Source organism: Scyliorhinus canicula, chromosome 7 (assembly GCF_902713615.1).
Source record: "Scyliorhinus canicula chromosome 7, sScyCan1.1, whole genome shotgun sequence".
NCBI classification, from domain to species: Eukaryota; Metazoa; Chordata; class Chondrichthyes; order Carcharhiniformes; family Scyliorhinidae; genus Scyliorhinus; species Scyliorhinus canicula.
The window spans coordinates 100,756,405-100,774,302 of NC_052152.1; the positions used below are offsets into that span (position 1 = coordinate 100,756,405).

General features: G+C 46.3%; 1 protein-coding gene across 4 annotated transcripts in view; it reads left to right on the top strand.

Moving 5' to 3' along the window:
* sh3kbp1 (SH3-domain kinase binding protein 1) overlaps positions 1 to 17,898 on the top strand; it is a 413,248-nt gene that overhangs the window by 384,805 nt on the left and 10,545 nt on the right. For 3 of the 4 annotated variants that reach the window (XM_038802548.1, XM_038802549.1, XM_038802550.1), the window contains 2 exons: positions 6,147 to 6,397; positions 12,816 to 12,879. In XM_038802548.1, coding sequence (XP_038658476.1) covers positions 6,147 to 6,397; positions 12,816 to 12,879 — 315 coding nt within the window. Of the gene's footprint in view, positions 1 to 6,146; positions 6,402 to 12,815; positions 12,880 to 17,898 lie in introns of all 4 variants that reach the window. The other variant, XR_005461315.1, reaches the window with a different exon arrangement.

Sequence of the window (17,898 nt, forward strand, 5' to 3'; positions counted from 1 at the left end):
CCTCTATCCCCTATTCCTGTCCCCGTTTGCTCTCCCGACTTTGACGGGTGTTCTCCCCCCCCTCCCCTGCCTGGCGCCTTCCCCTCTGTTGGGGGTGCGCTGCGGCCCTGCTTTGTTGCGTGCCCCCGGCGCTAGCTTTCCTGCTAGTACGGTGGCTCCCCTCTCGGGGGTTATTGTCTCGCTTCTCCCCTGCCTGGCCTCTATGGTTTTCTGCCCGCTCTTCCCCCATCCTACCCTGCACCCCTCTCGCCTACTCTCCCTTCTCCAATACTCTCGTTCCCTCGTGCTGGGGCCTGGCCTCCCACCTGGAGCGGTCCCTCGGGCAGTGGTTTGTTCTTTGTTCTGGGTGTTCCTGCCGGGATGGGGGGCTTGGCATTGTCTCGCCCCTCCCCACCCCCCAGTCGACGTGTCGTTGCCCCCTGCCAGGGGCCCCTCGTCCCTACCCCCGCTGGTTGTTTTCCAGCCCGTGCTCCTCGACGAACCTATTCGCCTCAGCGGGGGCTGTAAAGAAATATTCCCTGTTTTGGTATGTGACCCAGAGTTTAGCTGGGTACAGCATACCAAAACGCACTCTGCTCCTGTGGAGAGCTGCTTTTGCTCTGTTGAACTCAGCCCGTCTCTTAGTTATATCTGCCCCAAGATCCTCATAGATTCGGATGGCGTGTCCTTCCCATTTGCAAGCTCTATTTTCCTTGGCCCAGCGCAGGATTGTCTCCCTATCCTGGTACTGGTGCAGTTTAGCTATGACTGCTCTCGGTTGTTCCCCTGCCTTGGGCTTCGGGCGCAGCGACCGATGTGCTCTGTCCATTTCCGGTGGGTTGGGGAAAGTTTTCCTCCCCACTAAGTTGCCCAGCATCTCAGCCACGTATGCTGTGGGGTTTCTACCCTCGCTCCCCTCTGGCAGGCCCACTATCCTGACATTTTGCCTCCTTGAGCGGTTTTCCTGGTCGTCTACTCTGCCCTTCAGGCTCCTCTCTGTTGCGCCCAGTCTCGCCACCTCCTTCTCCAGGGCCGTGACCCGGTCGCTCGCGTCAGTCGCTGCTTTCTCCAGCTCCTTAATGGTCGCCTCCTGAGCTTCCAGTTTCTCCCCTTGGGTATCCAATTTCTCCTCTAGTCTGGTCAGGGCCTGCTGCACCCCTGACATGGCCCTGTCCACTGCTGCCTGCACTGTGGCCTCTATTTCTGCCTTCACCTCTGCCTTGAGTACCTGCAACTGCTCCCTCAGCTCCTCGGTAAAGTGTGCCTTCCAGTTCCCGCCCCCCCCCTTGTCCCGGAGGAGAGGGCACCTGTCGGTCCAGCTCTTTACGATGCGGCGATACTTTCGTTCCGCCGCTTTGCTCGCCTGAGCTGGCTCGCCCCTTGCCCGGTCTGTATCTGGTGACCCTTCCCCCTCTGCTCTGGCTCTCATCTGGCATTTTTTCCCTCCCACTTCCCTTTCTTCTTCCCTTGTTTTTCTTTCCCCCCCCTTTTCCGCACCCTATCTTTATTCTTTGTCTCTTCCCTTTTTCTTCCCTCCTTCCTCCTTTCCTTTGCTACTTTATTTTCCCCCTTTTATACAACTCCTCTTAGGTGGGCTTGTTTTGGATGGGACAAGAGAGTGCAAGGAAATAAAAAAATAAAATAAAATTTAAAAAAAATAAAAAAGTAATAAAAATATATATATATGTATATATTTCACCCTCCCCTCTCTTTAACAGTTTTCTTTTTGTAAAACTTCTCTTTTTCTTCCTTTCCCCTCACTCACCCAGGGTAGAGAGAGAGAGAGAGGCTTCTGGTTCAGAGTCTCTTTGTTCTTGCCTCGTGGTGGTCGCTGCCGGTGGGGTGGGGTGGGGGGGGGGGGGGGGGGGGGGGGGGGGGGGGGGAGGTCGGGTCGGGCCCCGCTGCTCCGTTTGGGTCGCTGCTGGTTGCACCCCGCGCTCTCCCGGGGGGGGGGGGGTTAGGTCTCTGCTCCCTTCTTGCCGCAGGCTGGGCCCTGCTTCCGTCCGGGTCGCTGCTGCTCCGCTCCTGGCCTGCCCTGCTCTCCCCGCTGCGGAGATAAACGCCCCGGCCTCTTCACTCCGCGGGAGCCCCCCTTTTAGTGCGACCGCTCAGCTCGCCGCCTTTTATGTCGTACTTGAGTAATATTGAAACATATGGACTGAGCCAACTTTGTTTCATTATAATAATAATATTTATTAATGTCACTATAATTAGGCTTACATTAACGCTGCAATGAAGTTACTGTGAAAAGCCCCTAGTCGCCACACTCCGGCGCCTGTTCGCGTACACTGAGATACTGAGGGAGAATTCAGAATGTTCAATTCACATAACAAGCACGTCTTTTGGAACTTGTGGGAGGAAACTGGAACACCTGGAGGAAACCCATGCAGACAGTGACCAAGCCAGGAATCGAGCCTGGGATCCTGGTGTTATGAAGCAACAGTGCTAACCAATTCATCTTCCCTGCACATCTTTGGGTTGTTGGGCTGAGACCCACACAGACACAGGGAGAATGTGCCAACGCCACATGGACAGTGACTCAGGGCTGGGGTCGAACCCAGGTCCTCTGCGCCGTGAGGCAGCAGTACCAGCTCCCACTTTCACAGCAAAAAGTATTAGGAACGTATGTAGGTTTTATAGAAACAATAAATTGACACGCCAATACATTTCTTGCACACATGCCCAGCTGGGCACTGACAAACCAACAGGAAAGGACAAGCAGAAGCTTATAATGAAAAATGAAACTTTGTGTAATAAAACATTCCAATTTTAAAAATGATGAAAAGCATGAGAACACAGTGAATGCTCTCAGGATATTCAGATTCTGATCCTTTACAACTGTGCGATGATTGTGAAAGTGTTGCATGAGGTTGTTGTTTCAATATCTTGTGTAATAATTTGGTGGATAAGAAAAACATCCAACCACACACAAGTGTGGCACAGTGGCTAGCACTGCTGCCTCACAGCACCAGGGACCTGGGTTCAATTCCAGCCTTGGGTGACTGTCTGTGTGTAGTTTGTATGTTCTTCCCCTGTCCATGGGTTTTCTCTGGGTGTTCCGGTTTTCTCCCACAGTCCAAAGGTATGCAGGTTAGATGGATTGGCCGTGATAAAAAAATTGCCGTTTAGTGTCAAAAAGGTTAGGTGGGGTTACGGGGATAGGGTGGGGGCCTGTGTCTAGATAGGGTGCTCTTTCAGAGGGTCGGTGCAGACTCGATGTGTTGAATGGCCTCCTTTTGCACTGTAGGGATTCTATGATTCACACACAAGCCATACTAAACAGCAATTTGAATAAAATGCACCCATCCAATGCCATTATACTTACTGTGCTCTGAACAGGATTTTTTCAAAGATAAAGCTGGTGCATGTTTACAAGACTCTGCTGGATCTCTTATGCCTTGGCTTTGAAATATCACAGATGACCGCCGAAGAACATCTGCCACCTGGAAATGAGACTAGTGGGGAGGTTACTTCACCTTCCAGTCACCTGGATTTATTGATCCAAGCAGGATCATACAATCCATACAGTGCAAAGGGAGGCCATTAGGTCCATCGGGTCTGCACTGACCCTTTGAAAGAGCACCCTACCGAGATCCACTCCCCCACCCTATCCCCTTAACCCTACCTAACCACATCTTTGGACACTAAGGGGCAATTTATCATGGCCAATCCACCTGACTTGCACATCTTTGGACTGTGGAAGGAAATTGGAGCACCCAGAGTAAATACATGCAGACATGGGGAGAATATGCAATCTCCACACAGACAGTGACCCATGGTCCCTGGTGCTGTGAGGCAGCAGTGCTAACCACTGTGCCTCTCCATGGATGGATTATCGCAATGGGGCATTGGCCATCCCATGTAATAGATGATTTTAACCCAGGGGCGCAGTGGTTAGCACTGCTGCCTCACGGAGCTGAGGACCCAACTTCGATCCCAGCCCCGGGTAACTGTCCGTGTGGAGTTTGCACATTCTTCCCGTGTTTGCGTGGGTCTCACTCCCACAACCCAAACATGTGCAGGGTAGGTGGATTGGTCATGCAAAATTGCCCTTAATTGGAAAAAATAAATGAATTGGGTACTCTAAATTTATATTTTAAAAAATAGATTATTTTAACCCAACCACTAACAATTGTAACGCAGCCGCTAGCAATGGTAGCAACTCTCCCACCTGCTCCTTTCCACGCAGTTGCACCATCTTTGCCGCACCACATTATTGCCGTGCTCTCCTGTACCAATTTTGTAATCTGAATGATTGGCAACACGACTTTGCTGAGCCATAGCATAAGTTACATCTGCTTCTGACAATCCTGATTCTTTTGCTTTCAGTCTGGTCTCAATAAAAGTTGAGACGGATTTGCAGGTATCAATTATTGTTTATTTTAACCAGCTAGCTGGGTGACTCACTCTATTGGGAGAGCAGGACACAACCATGTCTCCTGAATCTTCAACAGCCAGAGTGCAGACAAAGGGATAAAACATCTCATTTCATATACATTCAAGTTGCATCAAGTTTCACATACATACGACCAAATAAGGCAACGGTGCAAATGCAAAGCTCCCACAGGCTTTCCCCACATTCCTTAACCTGGCCTGAGGCCCCTTTTCCCAGTATCCCTTGCAACAAAGAAATGGTCCTAGTGGCTACCCATCCCCCTCTTCCTTCCTTGAATCCCAGTTGATGTTTAAAAGTCCACTAACCTAACTCCTTATTCTACTGCAGTAAAATTTTACTCCTAACTTGGCCTAACTACCCATTATGCCTTTCTGTTCATTTCCTCACTTCCCTCTGTAGCCCTCATACCTGCCTTATCTCTCCTACAAAATCTATTGACGCATCAGTCTCACTCCTGATCTATTCTCTTGTTCCTTGCTTAAACTTCATCTCTGTTCTTTGTCTGCCGTCTTTCATTCTGGTGCTTGCTGTTCACATTTTCTGTGATGCAATCTTGCAGTCTTTCGAACTTGGACTCTGCTATGTAGGATCTCTCACTTCCCAGTCAATCATTTTAGCACTTGAGTCACATTCACCAGCAGTTGTATTTCATCTAAAGTGCCTGGACATGGTTACCATCAACAAAGCACACGTGTATGAATCTTCTCTCATTTAGGTCACCATAGTCCTGAGATTCTCTTTCCATTTTAATCTGTCAGGTGGGCTCTAGATTGATCTGATCCAATCTACAATCCCTTTCCCTTCCTGTCTTCTGCACTGTGCTCTTTCCAACTCTAACAGAATCTCTGCTGTATTTTCAGAGACCACGATCTATTCGAAAACCGCCAACAGAGAATTGTTCCAGAGAGAATCTTGCTTGTTTCCTCTTTGCACAAATTCTCGGTTCTGAACTGCCAAACAGAAAACACAGCTGACCCAGCCCCACTGCAATTAGATTTACTTTTACCCGTTACTTCTTAACTGTTTACCCCATGGCAACCTCCAGTCACGTGGGTATTTCTTAGAACCTATTAAACAATTAAGCCTCTTTCAGAATACACCCCACCCCACTATAGGACCATAAGACATAGGAGCAGAATTAGCCACTTGGCCCATCGAGTCTGCTCCGCCATTCAATCATGGCTGATATTTTCTCATCTCCAATCTCCTGCCTTCTCCCCATAACTCCTGATCACCTATGGTCTTAAAGCACAAAAATATGTCACCAAAGCATGTGTCATCGCAATATCCGTACAAGTATTTGTAATTAATCTGCACATAGGCTCAAAAATTCAAGGAAACTTTCAAAAATAAATATATCCCATTATAATTTCTGCACTTTAACTTGGAGAAATGTTTTATGGCTCTTTGTTGCCGGAGGTGTAATTTCTTCCCCTTCTCTCCTCCAGATTACGGTATGGAGTAGAAGTCAGTAGCATATTGTTACTGGACTGCTGGTCTTGCATCAATATTAGAAGATGAGAGATATGTGTGTGTATATATATTTTGAATGAGTTCTGGGTGGCAAGTTCTACGTTAAACAGAAGGAATGATTTATGATGTGGTTTTATTGCTATTTTTTCAAATCGTTTGCAGGATTGATCGGGATCGCTTCCACACCTGTGGGAATATCACAGTGAATGTTGTTGCTGCTGCATCCTTGTACTCATTGTGTTCTAAAGCTCTTGACAGCATAGTTTTTATTTGTCTTTCTACACTTGAATTGTCTTAGGTATCTGATAAAACGTTGCCACCAAAACCAGGAGCGTCAAATTTACCATCTGGAAGCAATTCACATGCATCAGCCATCTATGCATTCCACCATGGCATCACTTCTGCAGCTGGGCAGAGACCAAACTCACCATCACAGTACAATACTGATCTCAAGCCAAAGAGTGACAAGACTCAGGATCCAATTGAGGAATTGAGAGCACAAATGAAGGAATTGAGAAGTTTCATTGAAATGATGAAGTCTCAGCACAAGTGAGTTGACTTTCTGTTATCTACAAGTTAGGTATGGAGAGTACAGTACAAACGCTGAATATTATTATCTATCAAGCTGAGTCTTTGAAATTTTCAGTTATTTAATATCTTAATTATATTTGAATAGTGTCTAGTTTTACATTATTGAGTATAATAATAATCTTTTTGTCAAAATTAGGCTTTCATTAACACTGCAATGAGGTTACTGTGAAAAGCCCCTGTGGGTTTTCCTAACTAAATGTAGCGTAACCTAATCTTCTAGGCATCTTTTTCTTCCGTGTAGGCATCCCAACTCTAGATCATATATGAAATCTGTTAAGGGAGCCCTTTCTGTAGGGCAGTTGAGAAGGGTGAGAGAGACGGTATACGAGTATGGGGAGAAAGCAAACAGGATGTTAGCGCACCAGTTGAGGAAGCAAGAGTTGGCAAGAGAGAATAGAATAGAATAGAATAGAACAGTACAGCACAGAACAGGCCCTTCGGCCCTCGATGTTGTGCCAAGCAATGATCACCCTACTCAAGTCAACGTATCCACCCTATACCAGTAACCCAACAACCTCCCCCCATTAACCTTACTTTTTAGGACACTACGGGCAATTTAACATGGCCAATCCACCTAACCCGCACATCTTTGGACTTTGGACATCTTTGGAGAGATTGGGAAAGTGAAGGACACAGGCGGGAATACAGTCCTGGACTCGGCGGGGGTCAATAGGGTGTTTAGGGACTTTTATAGTAAATTGTATGAGTCGGAACCCCCAGCCGTGGAAGAGGGGATGAGGTGGTTTCTGGGACGATTGGAGTTCCCGAAGATTGATGAGGAGCTGGTGGAGGCCCTGGGGGCTCTAACTGGGCTGATAGAAGTAGTAGAGGGGCTGGAGGTGATGCAATCGGTAAGGCCCCGGGACCGGACGGGTGCCCAGTGGAATTTTGCAAGACGTTCTCAGGGGTGTTGGGACTGCTGTTGGTAAGGGCTTTCAATGGGGAAAAGGAGTTGGGAGTGCTCCCCAAGATGTTGCCACGGGCGTCAATCTTCCTCAGTTTAAAGTGAGATAAGGACCTGGAAAACTGTGGGTCATACAGACCGATCTCCCTGTTAAATGTAGATGCCAAAGTACTGACGAAGATCCTGGCCACGAGGAGCGAAGACTGTTTCCCAGGGGTAATAGGGGAGGACCAGACGGGGTTCGTTAAGGGGAAACGTTTGGCGACCAACATTAGGAGGTTACTTAATGTGATTATGAAGCCTCCAGAGAGGTGTGAGGTTGAGGTGGTGGCGACCATGGATGCAGAGAAGGCCATTGATCGGGTGGAGTGGGAATACTTATGAGAGGTCCTGGGGCGGTTTGGGTTCGAGCAGGGCTTTGTGGACTGGGTCCAGTTGCTATACCAGGCACTGTTGGTGAGTATGCGGACAAATCGGGTGAGATCAGATTACTTCAGGATGCACCGGGGGATGAAGCAGAGGTGCCAACTTTCCCCACTGTTATTTGCCTTGGCTATAGAACTGTTGTCAATGGCATTAAGAACATCGAGGGTCTGGCAGGGGATAGTATGAGGGGGAGGAGGGGAGCACAGGGGGCTTTACGCGGATGATATATTCTGTACATATCGGACCCTCCTGGGGGGGATTGGCGGGATTATGGGGATATTAGAGCAATTTGGCCGATTCTGTGGTACAAATTGAATACGGGTAAGAGTGACATCTTTGTGATCCAGGCGAGGGGGCAAGAGAAGAGACTGGGGGAGGTGCCGTTCAAGGTGGTTTGGGGGGGGGGGAGAGCTTTTGGTATTTATGTATCCAGGTGGCGCAGGAGTGGGAGCGGCTGTATAAAATGAATTTGGGTCGGTTGGTAAACCAGATTAGGGGGGACTTTCGGAGGTGGGACGCGCTCCCGTTATCATTGGCGGGGCGGGTACAGACAGTTAAAATGACGGTCCTCCCAAGGTTTTTGTTTGTTTTCCAGAGCCACCCAATTTTTATCCCCAAGGCGTTTTTAAAAAAAGTGAGTGCAGTGATCTCGGAATTTGTCTGGGCGTGGAAAATCTCCCGGGTGAAGAAGGTGCTGCTGGAGCGGGAGCGTATGAGTGGGGGAGGGGGCTAACTCTTCCAAATTTTATTAATCGCTACTGGGCGGCGAATATTGTGATGTTCAGGAAGTGGGTAGTGGGGGGGGTTCAGTTTGGGAACGGATGGAGGCGGCCTCATGTAGGGGCACTGTTAACGGCACCTCTGCCATTCTCGCTAGCAAGGTACTCCACAAGACCGGTAGTAGTGGCAGCCCTGAGGGTGTGGGACAGTGGAGGCAGCACATGGGGTTGGTGGGAGCATCGGTGTGGGTGCTGATATGTAATAATCACCGGTTTGCCCGAGGGGAGCTGGAAGTGGCAGTAGGCAGGGATCGAGAGATTTGGAGAACTGTATATTGATGAGGGTTTCCAGAGCTTGGAGGAGTTATAGGAGGAGTTTCAGTTGCCAGGTGGGAATGGGTTCCGGTATTTGCAAGTGAGGGAGCTTGTGCAGAGGCAGGTTTCGACCTGCCGCACCGGGGACTGCAGGGAGGTGTCGAGAACAGGAGTAGGAGAGGGAGCCCTGATAGTGGAGGTTAAGAGAAAGTGGGAAGAAGAGCTGGGTGGGGATTGGAGACTGGATTATGGGAGGAGGCCTTGAGGCGAGTCAATGCATCCTCGTCATGCACCAGGCTCAGCCTGCTGCAATTTAAGGTGGTCTACAAGGCACACGTGACTGTGGCCCGGATGAGCAGGTTCTTTCAGGGGGTGGAGGATAGGTGTGGTCACTGTGCGGGGAATCCTGGAAACCATGCCATATGTTTTGGGCATGTCTGAGGCTGAGGGGTTTCTGATGGGGGTTTGCTGACGTCATGTCAGAGGTGTTAAAAGTGAGGGTAGTGCCGAGTCCAGAGGTGGCGATTTTCGGTGTGTCGGAAGACCCAAGAGCCTACGGGGTGAGAGAGGCCAACGTCCTGGCCTTTGCCTTCCTGGTGACCCGGAGACGGGTTTTACTAGGTTGGAGGGACTCGGAGCCGCCGAAGTCGGGGGTGTGGGTTAGCGACATGACTGGGTTTTTCAGACTCGAGAAAATTAAATTCGCCTTGAGGGGTTTGTTGCAGGGGTTTGCTAGGAGGTGGCAGCCGTTCATCGACTTTTTCGAGAAAAATTAAGCTGTCGGGGTGGGGGGGGGGGGGGGGGAGAGGGGGGGCATTGACGAGACGAGTAAGGCAGGGGAACCAACAGAGGGGGGCTGGGGAGGTGGCATTTATTACGGGCCAGGGTTTAGAGAACCCCAAAGTGTATCATGGAGTTCACCTGACCCATAACCTTTAATAGATTTTGGTTATGGGGAGCACAAGGGCCCACTCTACAGGTGTGATGCAACAGGGATCTAAAGTACTTTTAAAACAAGACAATGTTTATTACATGAATCCAGTTAACAATTTATAAACATACAGTAAACTTCTTAGCAACTATCAACTCAAATACTTACGGTATTTAGAATACCGTATAGAGAATACGGTACTCTATAAGTAACCCTTAATCTTTCCTAGCAGCATCCATCAGACAAATACAATCTTTAACAAAGACAGCAGGTTTAAATTCTCTACTGAGAGCAGTTATCACTTTTAAATTAGCACGTGCCCTTAAGGCATTCTTTTTCATACAGAGAGAGAGATCAAAATTATACCTTGTTTGGCTGGATGCAGCTCCAACTTGGAAAACAAAACTAAACACACACTGTAGCTGCCAGCTCAAAAACGAAAGTAAAAACAGACTGCCAGCCCAGCTACACACTCACTCTGACATCACTGCAGCTATTTAATAAACACCCATTTCTTAAAGGTACATCCACAACAGCTATTTGATAAACATCCATTTCTTAAAGGTACTCTCACATGACACATTGTTTGTGTAAGCCATGTTGGCTGGGGTTTGTTCTCAGGGGGCAGGGGGGGAGGGGTTGTTGGTTATATTGTTGTGTTTCTGTTTTTGTTGAAATTTGATGGCTAAAATGATAAATGCCTCAGTAAAATATTTTCTAAAAACAAGGGGGCCCTTTCTATTGCTGTTGGTAAATATTTAATATATCATCATTGTGCCATCAACGAACCTGCCCTGCATTTAGCACCTAGGACAGTGATTGGCAAGCTAGGCTAGTGAGTAGGCCGCATGAATGACCCTCCTTCATCTCAATGGGCCACAAGATTGAAATTCGGCTTGTTCACTAATCATTTTTGAAAATCAATTTAGAGTATCCAATTTTCTTTTCCAATTAAGGGGCAATTTAGCAAGGGCAATCCACCTACCCTGCACATCTTTTGGGTTGTGGGACCTTTGCACCGTGAGGCAGCAGTGCTAACCACTGCGCCATTGTGCCGCCCGTTCACTAATCATGACTGCAATAACTGGTAAGTTCTGTCAAAGAATTTTTATGAATCACTGGCAACTGAGCTCTTCACATGACTCCATGAATAAAATTAAATACATTTAATACATGCCAAATATTTCATAACGAATTATAGAAAATGCTTAATCACTCGTACATCAAAACTAAAATCAACTCAATGGTTAAAAAAATATGTAGCGGCGGCACAGTGGTCAGCACTGCTGCCTCATGGCACTGAGGATCCTGGTTCGACCCCGCCCTGGGTCACTGTCTGTGTGGAGTTTGCACATTCTCCCCGTCTCTGTGTGGGTCTCACCCCCACAACCCAAAGATGTGCAGGGTAGGTGGATTGGCCATGTAAAATTGCCCCTTAATTGGAAAAAAAATTGGGTACTCTAAATTTTAAAAACAAAATTTACACTTTGGATGCAGAGCTCTCGCAGTCAGTGTTGTGTGCAATCAGCATGTACCTAACTTCCCTTGTCCTTGATTTGTGTGCGTATAATATCAGTCATACTGGTTGGAAAAAAAACTACATGGATGGAAATCAGCAAAATGTGGCAACCCTGCGCAAGGACAACGGTCAACAAAATGTCTTGCGGGCTATACTCAGAACCCAGATGGGCTGCACCCCCCTCCACTTCCACCCCGGGCTGCAAGTTGCCCATCATTGACCTAGGAACAAAGTGGTATCTCGGAGGATATTCAGCTTTTATTGATAACACGCCTGCTGCTCATGGCACTTGCAAAGCTTGAAAGCTTCGTGTTGACTTGCAAAGTCTGATTTGCCCATAGGCTAAGCAGGATTGGAGAGCTCAGTTTCTAGTGAGTCATAAAGATTCATTGGCCAAACTTATCAGTTATTGCACAAAGGAAAAGAAATAACTGTAAAATGTAACCTTTTTTCTACAAGACAGAAGTTTTTCTAATTCCATTTTTGATTATTTGATAAACAATGAGTAGTGAACATGGTGGTTGGCAAGTGATCGCAATACTGATTTGCCAAATGTCTTCTCATGAACCTTGTGCATGAGTTAATAAAAAGGTAACCATGATCAACGTTGGTACTTTAGTATCTTGGTTACTGGATAGTGGTAAATGTTAGTAGTGTAAATAGATGCACATATGAAGTACATTTACCTGTATTGTGTGACTGTGTGTAGGAGCTTCTCCACTCAAATTAATGAATGTTGCTAAAACACTGTCACTCCAGCCACACTTGTTGGTAGTCTGTGATTTAAATTAGAATAGAATAGAATCCCTACAGTGCAGCAGGAAGCCATTCGTCCCTTCGAGTCTGCACCAACCCTCTGAAGGAGCACCCTACCTAGGGTCAGACCCCACCCTATCCCAGTAACTCCACCTAACCTTTTGACACTAAAGGGCAATTTAGCAGTGCCAATCCACCTAACCTGAACATCTTTGGAATGTGGGAGGAAACCAGAGCACCCAGAGAAAATCCATGCAGACACTGGGAGAAAGTGCAAACTCCATACAGACCGTGACCTCAGGCCGGAATTGAACCCAGGTCCCTGGCACTGTGAGGCAGCAGTGCTAACTACTGTGCAACCGTACTACTAATTACTCAAAACCGATATGTAGACCGGGACACTTACTCTCCTTGCATCCCCGCCAAAACATCCTTCTCATTTATACATTTTGATTTAAAACTATGTTGAGGATAATGGGAAAAGGGTTTGTGTAATTAGAAATAAAAGTAGAAAATGCTGGATAAACTCGGTAGATCTGGCAGCAACAGTTAACGTTGAGTCCATATGACCCATCCACAGAATTGTAATTTCTCTCTCCACGGATGCTGTGGATGGATCACATGGACTCAACATTAACTGTTGCTGCAGACCTGCCAAGTTTATCCAGCATTTTCTGATTTTATTTTGGTAATTCGTTCAAGTTCTAACTTATTCAAGCCTACAAAACATTAACTTGCATTTATATGGGGCCTTCACCATCAGAAAGAATGTAAAAAGTTGAAATGTTGCTGCTTTATTTTGGCAGAAAAGAGATCACACAGTTGATGAATGAGTTGGATGAAGAAAAGAAAATTCGTATATCATTGCAAGTGAGTCGTATTTTTATGATGTAAAACTCCATTCAGACAACTGTTACTACATTGCCAGACAGCAGACAATCGCTGGTTCAGGAATGGGTTCTATATAGTGTCAACAGTGTGCTTTCAAAGGAATAATGTATCTGGATTTCATATGGATTAGATTATTACTTCAATATCCCAACACCTTACTTGCTTTATTTAAAATGGGTTTTAAGCATCTGCAATATAATCTCTTCACAAACTCTTTGATGTTGCAGGGACTACACATGAGAATCCATTTAGCATTGGGTGCTATGTTCTAATTTTTCTTGACTTGACTAAATACAAATATAACCTCACTATACCAGATTTAGTTATTTGACTATTTTCATGCAAGGTCTGCTGGTTTAATTATGTGTGACTTCCGGTGTCCCTGGCTCCTTTGCGTGAAAGAAGTGTGTCCAACTGCAGCTCCTGTTAGACTGTTGGATGGTTTTAGAGCTGCGGATGGACTCACAGCTGCGGATGGACTCACTTTGGAGCATCCACGATACTGAGGAAGTCGTGGATAGCATTTTCAGTGAGTTAGTCACACCGCAGTTAAAAATTACTGAGGGTGTTAGGAGATGGGTGACCACCAGACAAAGGAAGAGTAGGAAGGCAATGCAGGAGTCCCCTGTGGCCATCTCCCTCCAAAACTGATATACCATTTTGGATACTGTTACGGCAGATGTCTCACCAGAGGAAGGTGGCAGCAGCCAGCTTCAAGCCACCGTGGCTGGCTCTGCTGTGCAGCAGGGCAGGAAAAAGAGTGGCAGAGCTATAGTGATAGGGGACTCAATGGTAAGAGGAATAAGCAGACATTTCTGCGGACGCAAACGAGACTCCAGGATGGTATGTTGCCTCCCTGGTGCAAGGGTCAAGGATGTCTCAGAGCGGCTGCGGGACATTCTGGAGTGGGAGGGTGAAACACCAGCTGCATATAGGCATCAATGATATATGTAAAAAACATGATGAGGTTCTACAAGCTGCATTTAGGGAGTTAGGAGTTAAACTATAAAGTAGGACCTCAAAGGTAGTAATCTCCGGATTGCTACCAGTGCCACGTGCTAGTCAGAGTAGGAATGACAGGATAGACAGGGCTGGTTTAGCACACTGGGCTAAATCACTAGCTTTTAAAGCAGACCAAGGCAGGCCAGCAGCGCGGTTCAATTCCCGTACCAGCCTCCCCGAACAGGCGGCGGAATGTGGCGACTAGGGGCTTTTCACAGTAACTTCATTGAAGCCTATTCATGACAATAAGCGATTTTCATTTAATTTCAGTTCATATGACTTGAGTGAGATGGTGCAAGAGGGAGGGCTGACGGGCAAGACAGATGAACTTAGGGCATGGATGGGTACATTGGACTGGGATTTTATAGTTATTACTAAGGGAGGGGCAAGTACTAAGGGAGGGGCAGGACTGGCAGCTCAATGTTCCAGGGTACAGATGTTTTGGAAAGACAGATCAGGAGGTAAGAGAGGAGGGGAAGTTGCGTTTTTGATTAGTGAGAATATCATGGCAGTACTGAGAGGGGATATATCCAAGGGTTTGCCCACTCGGTCTCTTTGGGTAGAACTGAAAGATAAGAAGGAACAGATCAGTTTGATAGGATTGTACTACAGGCCCCCAAATAGTCAGCGGGAAATTGAGGAGCAAATATGTAAGGAGGGAACAAGCGGTCCTGGATCTTGTCCTGTGTAATGAGACAGGATTGATTCATGATCTCATAGTTAGGGATCCTCTCGGAAGGAGCGATCACAATATGGTGGAATTTAAAATACAGATGGAGGGTGAGAAGGTAAAATCAAATAATCGTGTTTTGTGCTTAAACAAAGGAGATTACAATGGGATGAGAGAAGAACTAGCTAAGGTAGACTGGGAACTAAGAATTTATGGTGGAACAGTTGATGAACAGTGGAGAACCTTCCAAGCAATCTTTCACAGTGCTCAACAAAGGTTTATACCAACAAAAAGGAAGGATGGTAGAAAGAGGGAAAATCGACCGTGGATATCTAAGGAAATAAGGGAGAACATCAAATTGAGGAAAAAGCATATAAAGTGGCAAAGATTAGTGGGAGACTAGAGGACTGGGAAATCTTTAGGGGGCAACAGAAAGCTACTAAAAAAGCTATAAAGAAGAGTAAGATAGATTATGAGAGTAAACTTGCTCAGAATATAAAAACAGATAGTAAAAGTTTCTGAAAATATATAAAACAAAAAAGAGTGGCTAAGGTAAATATTAGTCCTTTAGAGGATGAGAAGGCAGCTTTAATAATGTGAGATGAGGAAATGGCTGAGGAACTGAACAGGTTTTTTGGGTCAGTCTTCACAGTGGAAGACACAAATAACATGCCAGTGACTGATAGAAATGAGGCTATGACAGGTGAGGACCTTGAGAGGATTGTTATCACTAAGGAGGTAGTGATGGGCAAGCTAATGGGGCTAAAGGTAGACAAGTCTCCTGGCCCTGATGGAATGCATCCCAGAGTGCTAAAAGAGATGGCTAGGGAAATTGCAGATGCACTAGTGATAATTCACCAAAATTCACTAGACTCAGGGGTGGTCCGGCGGATTGGAAATTAGCAAACGTGACACCACTGTTTAAAAAAGGAGGTAGGCAGAGAGCGGGTAATTATAGGCCAGTGAGCGTAACTTCGGTAGTAGGGAAGATGCTGGAATCTATCATCAAGGAAGAAATAGCGAGGCATCTGGATAGAAATTGTCCCATTGGGCAGGCACAGCATGGGTTCATAAAGGGCAGGTCGTGCCTAACTAATTTAGTGGAATTTTTTGAGGACATTACCAGTGCAGTAGATAACAGGGAGCCAATGGATGTGGTATATCTGGATTTCCAGAAAGCCTTTGACAAGGTGCCACACAAAAGGTTGCTGCATAAGATAAAGATGCATGGCATCAAGGGTAAAGTAGTAGCATGGATAGAGGGTTGGTTAATTAATAGAAAGCAAAGAGTGGGGATTAATGGGTGTTTCTCTGGTTGGCAATCAGTAGCTAGTGGTGTCCCTCAGGGATCAGTGTTGGCCCCACAATTGTTCACAATTTACATAGATGATTTGGAGTTGGGGACCAAGGGCAATGTGTCCAAGTTTGCAGACGACACTAAGATGAGTGGTAAAGCGAAAAGTGCAGAGGTTACTGGAAGTCTGCAGAGGGATTTGGATAGGTTAAGTGAATGGGCTAGGATCTGGCAGATGGAATACAATGTTGACAAATGTGAGGTTATCTATTTTGGTAGGAATAACAGCAAATGGGATTATTATTTAAATGATAAAATATTAAAACATGCTGCTGTGCAGAGAGACCTGGGTGTGCTAGTGCATGAGTCGCAAAAAGTTGGTTTACAGGTGATTAAGAAGGCAAATGGAATTTTGTCCTTCATTGCTAGAGGGATGGAGTTTAAGACTAGGGAGGTTGTGCTGCAATTGTATAATGTGTTAGTGAGGCCACACCTGGAGTATTGTGTTCAGTTTTGGTCTCCTTACTTGAGAAAGGACGTACTGGCACTGTAGGGTGTGCAGAGGAGATTCACTAGGTTAATCCCAGAGCTGAATTATGAGGAGAGGTTGAGTAGACTGGGACTGTACTCGTTGGAATTTAGAAGGATGAGGGGGGATCTTATAGAAACATATAAAATTATGAAGGGAATAGATGTGGGCAGGTTGTTTCCACTGGTGGGTGAAAGCAGAACTAGGGGACATAGCCTCAAAATAAGGGGAAGTAGATTTAGGACTGAGTTGAGGAGGAACTTCTTCACCCAAAGGGTTGTGAATCTATGGAATTCCTTGCCCAGTGAAGCAGTTGAGGCTCCTTCATTAAATGTTTTTAAGATAAAGATAGATAGTTTTTTTGAAGAATAAAGGGATTAAGGGTTATGGCGTTCGGGCCGGAAAGTGGAGCTGAGTCCACAAAAGATCAGCCATGATCACATTGAATGGCGGAGCAGGCTCGAGGGGCCAGATGGCCTACTCCTGCTCCTAGTTCTTATGAAATGAAATGAATGAAAATCGCTTATTGTCACGAGTAGGCTTCAATTAAGTTACTGTGAAAAGCCCCTAGTCGCCACATTCCGGCGCCTGTCCGGGGAGGCTGGTACGGGAGATTACAGATAGCTGCAAGAAAAATATTGTGGTAATAGTTGGGGACTTTAACTTTCCCAACATTGACTGGGACAGCCATAACATTAGGGGCTTGCATGGAGAGAAATTTATTGAGTACATTCAGGAGGAATTCTCATTCACTATCTGATGGCCCGACTAGACAGGGGGCAAAACGTGACCTCCTCTTGGGAAGTAAGGATGGACAGGTGACAGAAGGATCACTTTGGGACCAGTGACCATAAGTCCATTAGTTTTAAGATAGCTATGGAGAATGAGAGGTCCGGCCCAAAAGTGAAAATTCTAAATTGGAACAAGGCCAATTTGTTGGTGTTAACCAGGTACTTCAGAAGTTGATTGTGGGAGTCTGTTGGCAGGCAAAGGGATGGCTGGTAAGTGAGAGGCTTTCAAAAGTTTGTTAACTAAGGTTCAGGGTGAGCACTGAAGGACAAGACTGGTAGAAGTAGGGAACCCTGGATGACTTGGGATATTGAGGCCATGGTCAAAAAGAAGAAGGAGGCATATGACATGCATAGGCAGCTGGAATCAAGTGGATTCCTTGAAGAGTATAAAGGTTGACGGAGTAGAGTTAAGAGAGAAATCAGGAGGGCAAGAAAGGGATATGAGATTGCTTTGGCAGATAAGGCAAAGGAGAATCCAAAGAGCTTCCAGAAATACATAAAGGGTAAAAGATTAACTAGGGAGAGAGTAGGGCCTCTTAAGGATCTATAAGGTTATCTATGTGCGGATCCACAAGAGATGGTGAGATCCTAAATGAATATTTCTCATCGGTGTTTACTGTTGAGAAAGGCATGGATGTTAAAGAACTTGGGGAAATTTTCCCTTTCAGTTGGGGAACACTTCAGCAGTCAAGGGCATTCAGCCTCTGATCTT